At 36.4% G+C, this 12,440-nt stretch overlaps 1 protein-coding gene across 3 annotated transcripts in view; it reads right to left on the bottom strand.

The window, feature by feature from the left end:
- The window catches only part of slka (STE20-like kinase a), a 45,997-nt gene that overhangs the window by 1,645 nt on the left and 31,912 nt on the right, over positions 1–12,440 (bottom strand). For 2 of the 3 annotated variants that reach the window (XM_056471028.1, XM_056471030.1), the window contains 5 exons: positions 8,031–8,160; positions 4,579–4,703; positions 4,297–4,485; positions 2,622–2,747; positions 2,373–2,486 (listed from right to left, as the gene is read on the bottom strand). In XM_056471028.1, the coding sequence (XP_056327003.1) occupies positions 2,373–2,486; positions 2,622–2,747; positions 4,297–4,485; positions 4,579–4,703; positions 8,031–8,160 (684 nt within the window). Of the gene's footprint in view, positions 1–2,372; positions 2,487–2,621; positions 2,748–4,296; positions 4,486–4,578; positions 4,704–8,030; positions 8,161–11,913; positions 11,986–12,440 lie in introns of all 3 variants that reach the window. The other variant, XM_056471029.1, reaches the window with a different exon arrangement.

The raw sequence follows: 12,440 nt of genomic DNA, 5'->3' as shown, positions 1-12,440 counted from the left end.
ATTAAAAAATAATCATTTAAACTAGAAGACCTTAAAGCACCTATAACTTTATATTTTTTAACTAAGCATATTGTATCTGACTATATGATCTGATTATATGATTGATCGTAAAATAAAGTTTTTTTTTACCTTTAACATCATGTATTTACTAAAGGGGTTTAGTTTATGAGGGTTGTTAAATGTAATTATGTAAAATGTTAGGGGTGTCAAAATGAATTGTTTCTTTGGTGCACCATGATGAAGACACGGACAATTCAGTATTGGTTCAGTAATAATCATAACCGGTTATTATGCACTGACATCATTTATCTCATATGCGCTATGTCGCCGAGGCGAGTATTTACAATGCTCCAACTGCTTAAAAACTGTGCACAATTTCACTGCGTGTGTGTTTGCTGGATCAGTCTTTCATTGGCACTTACAGCAGAAGTCCCTATTTCACTGCGATTGAAAAAATGAAAGTAAACTCCATATCTCTCTCTCTCTCTCTCACTATGGCCCATTTGACCTGCTGGTGTCACATTTCCCCTCCTCTCGGCTGTTACAGCGATACTTCTGGATACAGACACAAACGCGTGTCTGCAGAGTTTTTTTGCAGAGCCAATCGCAGCCCTTTGTGTTGAGCGAATGACCAATCAAAGGGGTGTAAGAAAGAACTTGCTAGACAGACCTCAGAAAACGAGCGGGATATTTATATTTGTTTATTTGCTATAAATGCTCGTGTTGTTTAAAGGTACAGTTTATATATCTGACTGTTTGTATTTAAGGACAAAATTGTATTACAAATAGTATATAAATATAAACATATTTATACATTTTAATACAAGAATTGCTGTGCTGTGAAGAAAATATAAAATTGTGTGTGGAAAGCATCATCAATGCAACGAGATATCAAATTGAACTGAATCAATGGCATAATAATTGTAACCGCGCCGAACCGTGAGACCAGCGTAGGTTCACACCTCTATAAAATGTAATGTTATACTTTTGTTGGATAGATCACTCATGGGATGTTTGTCGCCTTGTGAAATGTTCAGCTCTGAACTTTGAACTTGCACTGAAGACACAACTGAGGTGATTTCTGCTTGTTTACAGCAAATGCGCATTTACACAAATACTTACATTTGCATTTATTGAGAACCCAGCATTATTGAGATTTACTGTAATTAAAGTGTAACCTACTACTTCTACAACACTGCCATTTCAAACAAAGACTATTCATTGGAATTTTCTATGCATAAATAAATTTTTTCTGTAAAAATAATTAGCAGCACAATTGAACACTGGAATAATAATAAACAACCAAAATCTAATTTGTAGTAGTAATTCAGTAACAGTAGTAAGAATTTACATTCAAAAACTATTTAAAATATATATGATATTATGAGCCAATTAATGACAATATCAATATTATATAATAAGATAAATATGACAAAAAATATAGAGTAGCAATGCACCAACATCTTACTGTGCATTCACACTGAAGGTGGCGAGAGCGTCAAAGTAGCCAGAATTCATTCATTTTCAATGGGAGCTGGTGGCTAGGAGCGGCTAGGAGCGGCGCGGCACATCTTCACAGGTGTTGGCATTGAGGAGAGTTGAAATCAAATCAACTTTATGGTAATGAGCTTGTAATGAGCTATGAGCTACGGTTCGGCGATCGAACAAGCAATCAGGATATAGATGTCGACTGCTTAAGAGGATTCCAGAAAACAGTCCTGTGAACTTTGTTTCCGACCACAATTGTTCCCAAGTGTTCAAATATTATGGTCGCTGGATTTCCAGTTAATACGATGTTTTCACAGGGACATGAATAAAATAAGTTACTGATGTACATTAATATATATGTATGTTATAGTAAACATTAATATATTGTTTATTAAACTGGGAAACTAATGCTAACTATAACGAAAGTACAAAACAGTACTGCTGCTTCAGAATATTTCAGACATTTTGGGAGAAGCAAAGCACACCACATGGAACAACTTGGACTTCCATAGTTAAATGAATTTTATAAAAGGCACGCAACATTTTCATGCTAGAAAGCACGTTTTTGTGCAGGAATATAAGTGATTTACTGATGTGCTGCAACAGCTCTTTTAAATACGAGATCAATGTAGCGAATTTTGATGTTCTCTGTGCCAGAGCTGTGAAGAAAGACAGCGTTGTCACTGGAGCGGTCAGAGCAAACTTTGACGCTCACGCCACCTTCGCAGAGTGTGAACGCACAGTAGAGAACAGATTTCTTTTCTCCCTCTCATAGCTTGTCTGGAAACCCACAATCTTTGACATGGGGGATAAATGCAGCATTCAAATTTAATGATCAGGTTTACTTGGATGCATTGAAAAGGTAAATAATGTTGTTGATCTACCTTTTTCCGTGGACGAAGCTTCTCCCTCCATTCTTTCAGCTCCTGACTGTGCTCCTCATCAAGCTCCTTCAGCTTCTGAGTCTCATGCTCAATCAGCAGGTGACATTTCTCATTCTGATGGCAACAAGACGATCAACCAGATGATGCAATTTAATACACAAGACAACAGTTTAGCTTCATTGAAATGCCTGTAAAAAATAGAGGGAATGAACTCAAACAAACATGCGAGCATAAGGAAATGTCGCAGACCTGCATCTGCTGAAGTTCTCTGATGTTGGAGTCACACTGCAGCTGCAGGTCCCTCATCTGGTTCTCATGTTTCTGATGCTGATGAAGTCTCTCATTCTTCTGTCTCTTGTCCTCCTGAACTGCAAACTGTTGAAAAAGACGAAAACACAGATTAATGATGCACGATGCATTCAAAAGATGTCGATAACTTTCACAATCTGGGTGCATTAAACCTTGAAAACTCTTCATTTTTCAAAACAGTCATAACATATTTAACTAAAACCACTCTGTACCTACACTACTTGACAAAAGTCTTGTCGCCTATCCAAGTTTGAGGAACAACAAACAACAACTTGACTTCTAGTTGATCATTTGATGTCAGAAGTGGCTTATATGAAAGGCAAAGGCCCCTATAGATCACGCTTATTTTACCAAAATAAAATATGATCATGCCTTGATTTTTAATTATTTAATTAGGACAATAAGGTCTGACATTGCTTAGACAAAAGACTTGTGACTTAACAGAAATAATGTACAGTTTAGAATATAAAGTCATGGTGCAGTGAAAAAAAAAATTAATATTGTGTATGACTCCCATGAGCTTGGAAGACTGCATCCATACATATCTGCAATGACTCAAATAACGTATTGATAAAGTCATCTGGAATGGCAAAGAAACACTCTTGCAAGACTCCCAGAGTTCATAAAGATTCTTTGGATTCATCTTCAATCCCTCCTCCTTCATCTTACCCCAGACATGCTCAATAATGTTCATGTCTGGTGACTGAGCTGGCCAATCTTGGAGCACCTTGACCTTCTTTGCTTTCAGGAACTTTAATATAGAGGCTGAAGTATGAGAAGGAGCGCTATCCTGCTGAAGAATTTGCCCTCTCTTGTGGTTTGTAATGTAACGAGCAGCACAACTGTCTTGATACCGGAGGCTCAATATTTCAGGGCTCAGCCAAAGTATCTAATAACCATGAATGGCTTCATTCAAAATTCACCCACTCTAGATGACTGAAAGAAGCTGTAATGGAGATATTTATGATGCAAACCCTTCTTTTAAAGATAAAAAACAAAAGGGGCTATTCTATGGTATGATGGAAAAAAAAAATTTGAAAAGTAATGACAGATATTGTTATTGATATTATGGATTTGTAAAACTACGTGGAAAACTATTTATTTGATTGTAAAAAAAGTAATGGTAACACTTTAGAATAATGGTCCATTAGTTAATGTTAATTAATTTACTAACATTAACTAAGGATGCATAATCTTGTAAAGCATTTATTAATTATAGTTTAACATTAATCCATGCAAAATTAAAATCCAACGTTGTGCTTGTTTATTGATTAGTGAGTTAACGTTCATAAACAAATACTGTAACAAATTTATTACTAAAAGCTTGTTCATGTTAGTAAATACATTAAGTAACATTAATTAATGGACCATTATTTTAAAGTGTTAACGAAGTAATGAAAGTTATCCATTTATTTGCTATTTTATTTCTCCTTAATATTTGTGTTATTGTTACTATCAATATTTATAACAGGCAAAAAAAAAAAAAAAATCAATCCCTGTATAAATAATGACATTTGTTCCTGACACAAAAATAAAGGGAAAAAAGCTACTTATACCAAGAAAATGCTTTTGTTTTTAAATAACTCTTAGTGATTTTCTTGATGTAGGATCAGACCTGTTTGATCTTCTCTCTGTCCTGCTCTGGTGTCCCGGTGCCAGTGATGCGCAGGCTCTTCTTAAACATGGCCATCCGCGTCTTGGCTTCACTACGCTGGATCTTCGGCAGTCGAGCTCTTTCCTGCGCCTGCCTGTTCTTCATCTCCTCAATCAGCCGCTGGTTATAACCCTGCATCTGCTCCATCTCCTGAAGACCAGTCACGGGGGAATAAATTAGTCAGTGTCCTACGGAGCACAGCGGTATTTGATTTTGCTGTCCAAACCGATGGTTGGGCCTCACCTTGTCATGTCTCTTGAGGAGCTGATGTCTCTGCATGAAGTATTGATCCTTCAGCTGCTGCTTCAGTAACTGGTGTTTCTCCTGCAGGTGGCGCTCCTCCAGCTCCCACATGGCTGCTTCTCGTGCTATAGGTTTGTGATAATAAGAAAAATTATATAGAAACAGAATGATTTTTAATTTTTGATGTATTCTGGTTCTCATTTGAACACAATAGGCTGTAATGACCACTTGTTTCATTGCAAAGAGCAATATTTTAACCATTTAGAAAAAAATGTATCACCACCTGAGCCACTGAGATTAAGTATATAATACTGATTAATGAATAAATAAATAAATAAATAAATAAATAAATAAATATTACAATGATGATTTACAAAATAGTTCAAAGTATTTCAGCACACTGTTGGCATACCTTGGTAACATTAGCTGTTTGATTTTGGGATTTGATGAAGTGAATCCAAAAACTGTGATGGGTGACATCGGCCTTAACAAGCTTAACAACCTATTACGGATTAGAACCAGACCGTTTGACTCCACTCAGGTGTAGACATGATTTGCAGACATGAAGTCACCGTTCATCACACTTCATAGACAGCAAATCTCGACACGCTCTGTCTGTCTGTCTTTACACAAGCTATTCTCATCAAAATATATCTAGGCCACACCTCCTGAGTAATATGGCTGACCTTTAGAAGAACTTGAGGACTTTATAATTGGACCTCTGTCTGAAAATAACATGTGGTTTTGATCTATTCCAGGTAAAGAGCTTTATTGTCAGAAGAAGGTTTGTTTGACCTAGATAAAGACATTAGCACATGTGCAGCAGGTTATTTATTTATAACGAACAGAACCACAATACTGCACAAAGGTCTGCAGGACTTCCTCATGAAACCACTCAGTGAAGTTAAGAGTGCAACTGTCTGAATAAATGTGCAGGCAATAAGTACACACACAGACACACGCGCTCAGACACAAAAACATTTTAAATTGTCTAGAAATGTTTACAGTTGCCTCAAATATGTTTGAATAGACTTAAAAACATTTTAGAAAAATAACTTCTTATAAAGTTTAAAAATACATTTTAAGAACTATGACATTTTATTCACTTATTAGGTACACCTTACTAGTACCGGGTTGGACCCACTTATGCCTTCAGAACTGCCTTAAACCTTTTTGGCACAGATTCAACAAGGTACTGGAAATATTCCTCTGAGATTTTGGTGCATATTGACATGATAGCATCACACAGTTGCTGCAGATTTGACAGCTGCACATCCATGATGCATATCCCCTGTTCCTCCACATACCAAACGTGCTCTATTGGATTGGGATCTGGTAATTGTTGAGGACATTTGAGTACAGTGAACTCATTGTCATGTTTAAGAAACCAGTCTGAGATGATTTACGCTTTATGACATGGCGCTTTATCCTGTTGGAAGTAGCCATCAGAAGATGGGTACACTGGTCATAAAGGGATGGACATGGTCAGCAACAATACTCAGGTAGGCTGTGGCGCTGACACAATGCTCAATTAGTACTAATGGGCCCAAAGTGTGCCAAGTAAATATCCCCCACACCATTACACCACCACCAGCAGCAGCCTGAAGAGTTTATACAAGGCAGGATGGATTCATGCTTTCATGTTGTTAATGCCAAAATCTGACCCTATCATGCGAATGTTGCAGCAGAAATCAAGACTCATCAGACCAGGCAACGTTTTTCCAATCTTCTATTGTCCAATTTTGGTGAGCCTGTGCCAATTGTAGCCTCAGTTTCCTGTTCTTCGCTGACAGGAGTGGTGCTCGGTGTGGTCTTCTACTGCTGTTGCCCATCGCCTCAAGGTTTGATGTGTTGTGGGTTCAGAGATGTTCTTCTGCACACCTCGGTTGTAATGAGTGGTTATTTGAGTTACTGTTGCCTTTCTAACAGCTGTAACAAGTCTGACCTCTGTCATCAACAAGGCATTTGTGCCCACAGAACTGCCACTCACTGGATATTTTATCATTTTCTGACCATTCTCTGTAAACCCTAGAGATGGTTGTGCGTGAAAATCCCAATAGATCGATCCGTAGTTTCTGAAATACTCAGACCAGCCAGTCTGGCACCAACAACCATGCCACATTCAAAGTCACTTAAATCACCTTTTTTCCCTCAATTCTGATGCTTGGTTTGAACTGCAGAAGATTGTCTTGATCATGTTTACATGCCTAAATGCATTGAGTTGCTGCCATGTGATTGGATGATTAGAAATTTGCATTGGATAGGTGTACCTAATAAAATGGCCAGTGAGTGTACATTACACAATTGTATAACGGATTCAAATTCATCAGAAAATAACATTAAAACAATATATTGTAAGCCATTTGATTGCAATTTCTATCTATCTACCATCCATCAATCCATCTATCAATCCATTCATCCATCCATCTTTTATATACAGGGTTTCTGCAGCTTTCACAAAGTTAAATTTAAGACATTAAGACATTTTAAAGACCATTATGAATGAAACTTTAGACTTATACAGGGATAAATGCCAAGGATTTTATTCAAATATCCCAGTTGGATAAGATTTTCAATTGCCCTATCAAAAAATTGACATTAAAATAAAATTTAATAATACAATTATAATACCAATTTAGTTTTGATTATTTTTGTATTAATTTTCAAAAATATCTATTCACAAACCCTATAACGTTTATCAAGAATAGAACAAAACATAGCTCTAAATTACTTCAGCCTACAATAATAATAATTTATTTTAAAAAATCTAGGTCAGGTCAGTATCCTCAGCAGTAAATAATGAAGAACTTTTAAGCAAATGCTACTGTAAGGAAAGCAATTAAACGCTAAATTTAAATAAACAGTTAAAAGTTTTATTGAGATGGATTGTTGGTATTTGTATTGGTGTTAATGGCCACATTGGGTAGCTATACATGAACAAAGAAAAATAAAGACCCAATAAAAATAGATTTAAGTACCACAACACAACATTTCAGCAGATTTAAGACTTTTTAAGGCCTAAAATTTAGCTTTTGAGATTTAAGACATTTTAAGACTTTAAGACGCTGTGTGTGTGTGTGTGTGTGTGTGTGTGTGTGTGTGTGTGTGTGTGTGTGTGTGTGTGTGTGTGTATATATATATATATATATATATATATATATATATATATATATATATATATATATATATATATATATATATATATAAAAACACACACATGTATGTACAGTATAAATGAATTAGATATTAAAGAATACATTATCCATTTTTTATGAAAATAAATAATTTATTGTAAATTCAAAATGTATTTATCCATCCATCTAACACTCCCTCTATATAGAGAGATCCACAATTGTATAATTGATTCAAATTAATCAGAAAATAACTCTCTCATTCCCCCAAGTTGCACATCTCTAAGTAAATTCACAGTGAGCTAGTAAAGTGTGTCTGACCTCTCATGAGCTGCTGCTTGTGGTTGAGACAGTCTCTCTCTATAGTGGCGATCTCCAGTTTGTGCTGCTGGATGATCTTTTTCAGAGCTCCGTCCAGCTCCTGCTGCTGTCTCTGGAGAAACTCTTGCTCCTGTCAGACAGTGGAGGAAGACCAGGAGAGAGGGAGAGAAGGATCGAGTGCAGAAACAAGAGGGATGTCAGGAATTAGTCTCTGTATATGATCATGCTTCAAGGGGAAGCAGTCAAATATGAACACTAATCACAGCACTGATACCACAGCATTAAGAGGAAAGTCACACTTAAACCATTTAACAAAGATAAAACATTGATAATTCATGATAAATGGATAAAGATTTATGAAAGGAAAGAAATAGAGAATAGATTACAATACATACAAATTCAGCATACAGCTTGACAAAACCTAAAGGCAGACCCAGACTGACTTTTACAGCACTTACTTAAAGAGGGGAAACCATAAAAAATGTTTATGTACATATTATATAATAAATATATGTGTTTTACAACTTATTGTCAGCTAATTCAATCTTATAGATGTTCAAAATTAAAATGTTTATGGAAAGAAATCCCTTAAGCTTCCCAAGAGCAGATTTACTTGATTTAAAATACAGTAAAAACAGTAATCAGGGTTCAACACTAAGGACTTTTTTCTACTGGCCTGATCGGGTTTTTACTTGCCCTGCCAAAATTATTCAATTATTCACTGGCCAAAAATAAAAAGTTAATAGCCATTTCTTAGCCACATATTTTAAACGATGTGTCAAAATATAACCTCTTTGAATCTAGAATTTGAATATTTTAAAATGTTATTAAATGTATAATGACCAAAAATTCAAATTGTTATGCAAACAAAAAGAGCAGTATGGAAAATATGCAGGTATTTTATTGCACTTCTAAACTATTTAACAATAGGTGGCTGACTTGCCAAACTGACGGTAAACTGTGCAAAACATCAATTCATTTTTTTTTTGCCGTGTTCTACCCAGGTTAATGTCTTCTTCCACGATGTTAGAAACAGACGCTGTCTTTTAGCCTCATAACTTGAAGTTGCCGTCTCTTTGCTGTACTTGTTACCAGGTTACAGAAAAAAAATAACATAGTCACATCCAATCAGATAAGAGGAACCGTAAAAGCAAATATGGTTATTACGACTTCACAGAGAAGGCCGCATTTAAAGGCTTAAATGCACACACTGTTTCAGGATTCTAGGCCTTTATTTGCATGCAATTGACAAATAGTCACAGGCGAATTAAACTATAGTTACAAGGCAGCACTGGCCTGATTGGGCCACTAACGATCCTGTCTACTATCCCGATTGTCCTTATTGTTAAGCCATGGTATTGTTGTTAAAAGTTTCATTTATTGATTCATATAGCCACCCATTACTCTGCTCTTAAAGCATAACGTGATCCTTCAGAAATCACTCAAATATTGCTACTAAAAAATCGTATTAGCATCATGATTATATTTTGAGTTTTTTTGTGGATAACATGACTATATTTGTATCTTTAGGCAAGTAGAAAGATCAGAATAAGAGCATTTATTTAAAATTTTACAGAAATCAGTTACATAATAAATGTATTTGTGGTCACTTTTGATTAACTGAATGCTTGCTGCTGAAAATATTACATTTCTTATAATATTAATTTCTTTAACAAACGTTACCGACTCCAAACGCTTGAATGGAAGTTGATGTTTTATTTAACAACTTTATAAGCGACATGCAATCTAAATCTGCTAAACCCTGTGGAGATCCATGTGGGCCTGCCTAAAGGATAAGCATAAAATTTAAATAATGACTAATCCAGAGCAATACTCTTAGTCTGTAAACAATGTATAAGCTAATACAATACAGTATAATAATAATACAATTCATAATAGCATCTCAAAAGTATCCTTATTGTTGACTCCTGCTTTCAAACTGGCCTTCAGTGGCACACAGAAAAAAAGCAGCACATGTGACACACAGAAACTTGACTTGAGTTTCAGTAACAGTATGAGAGAATGAGCAGATAGAAGAGATACTGAGACACTGCAGCAACACAGCGACAGCACTCCAAAACAACAGAGCACCTTCCTGCCCGCATGTGCCGTCCACATCACAACTGCGCTGTTATCAGTTTTGCTTGTGTGAATCAGTTTGCGTGTGACGTCAAACAATGTTAAGGCTGATTTACATGACTTATTCAGAGGCAATGGGCTTTCAAAGCAAAAATAAAGCAAAAGTAGAATTCTATTGAACATCTCTTGCGATTATATCACATTTGATATCAGCTCTTCGATGCTACTTTTACTTTTCATAGAAATATAATAAATATGGGAAAGTACTTAAACGGGATGATAGCGGGATAGAATGGTAAAACACAGGAGAATCCCGGCAAAAATGAGAGGGTTGACAGGTATGGCCTAAACTCACCACTGCTATGCAGATTTTGCACTCTGCATCGTTGCAATGTGTAATTTTGCATGGTAACGTACACTAACCATATTCCGTACACAAGGTTCTGTACAGATAACCTTTTAATGCCAATCTCTTAATAAATACCTACGGGTCATAGACAAGCTATTTATCTGTGTAATCTTTATTTCTCACTTCGTCACCCCTGAGTACAATAGAGACCCTTCTACCATATGTTTCCAAGAAAATTTATTAAGCTTGCTACAGTACATCCACCTAATGCGCTTGAAAATAGACTGTGGGCAAGCTAAAAATGAAAAATTAAATGGGGATATTTAAATGTCAGTTGTAGGTGATGACCGCATAGCGCAACTCTCCACCAGAGAGAGCCTGAGAGACTGAAGCAAAACCAAACAAAAGCTGTTTGGATGATCTTCGTGCAGTGATGATGTTTATAAGCATAAAAGGTCAGTCACGTTAGCATTAATTTGCATGAATTTAATGTTTTAAATTGTCATCCTGTAATAAAATAAGCATGACATAAAAATTAAGTGATTGTATATTTATATCATTTCAAGTAAACACAATAACAGTATATTGTGACATTGGTTTTTAATAAGACATAAAATAATGTCCATTTTTGGTGGTGAATTAAAGTTATGTGCCCTGCCCTGTATGGAACACTATTTTAATGGGGTAAGGAACACTGGTAATACCTATCATCTTCTGAACACACGCGTAGTCGGTACTTTTCCCATCTTTTCTTAAAAATTACTGGTCCAAAAGACATCAATCAAAATTTGGATTATGCAATAGGTATTCACTCAGAAAGTGACCACACAAACAGTTATCTGGCTTTCTTTATCTGACAAGAGGAGTGGTCGTTTGAGTGGGCTGAATAGCGAAAAGTGTACAGAACATGGTTAGTCTACGTTATGTGACTAGGCTAGTTGTGTAAATTGCTTCCTTGTCCTCATTTGTAAGTCGCTTTGGATAAAAGCGTCTGCTAAATGACTAAATGTAAATGTAAGCGAAGGTTACAGAGAAACTACCTGGTGCACTTGACGCAGAAGTATAAATTAGCCTTTAGGAGGTACCAAAAACTGTTTGTTTGTTAGTTTTTTTTTTAGCAAAAAAGATATTTTGAAGAATGAGAAAACCGGTAGCCATTGATATTTTTTGTAGAAATAAAAAAACAAGATAATATGGAAGTCAATGGCTGCCGATTTCCAGCATTCTTCAAAACATCTTTTGTGTTTATAACAAGTGGACGTTGACGATTGTCATTTTTGGGTGAACTGTAACTTTAAAGGTGTATACGTGAATGCTATCTTGATTACTAAACTACAAGTTCCTAAAAACGTGCTGCTGTCCTGAATGCATTGTGAATGCGTATGTGTGTGTGTATCTTGCGTGACGGATGGGCACATGTGAGAGGGTTGAGTCACGAGGAGAGAGGAGACTTACATCCTGCATCTGAGCGTTGAACAGAGCACATGAGGACAACTGAAAAGACTGTATCATAACCTGGGCCACACCCTGTGGAGCAAAACACAGCCAACTCCACCACGTCAGGAACAGGGGACACACACCAGCACTCAAGCGTATCACACGCAAACCAGACACACATCTCACAACATCATCTGCTCTCATCATGGCAGTAATCTGTTTGCTTCCTGGGTCCTGAGATAAGACCCACGTGCAGCAAGTTCAGTTCTTCCTGATGATGCATGGAGAGCGGGTTTAGCAGCTGGTGAGTCTGAAGTTATCATCATCAGTTAGTGCAGCTGTCGTCCTTGACATGCATGATGAGATGCAGCAGTCATCATTAGTCTGTTATATTCTTCCTGAGTGAGTCCAATGTGGCCAGAAGGATTTGGAAACCCATTTCTAAATGGTTTGGCTGCTTCAAGCATTTCTAACAAGCGCATAAATCTATAATATAGGCGTACGATCGGTTAAGGCAATGTTTAGTAAAACAGAGTAGGGTTGCG

The sequence above is a fragment of the Danio aesculapii genome, chromosome 13 (genome assembly GCF_903798145.1).
Source record: "Danio aesculapii chromosome 13, fDanAes4.1, whole genome shotgun sequence".
Lineage (NCBI taxonomy): Eukaryota > Metazoa > Chordata > Actinopteri > Cypriniformes > Danionidae > Danio > Danio aesculapii.
This window is presented reverse-complemented; position numbering and strand designations above follow the sequence as displayed.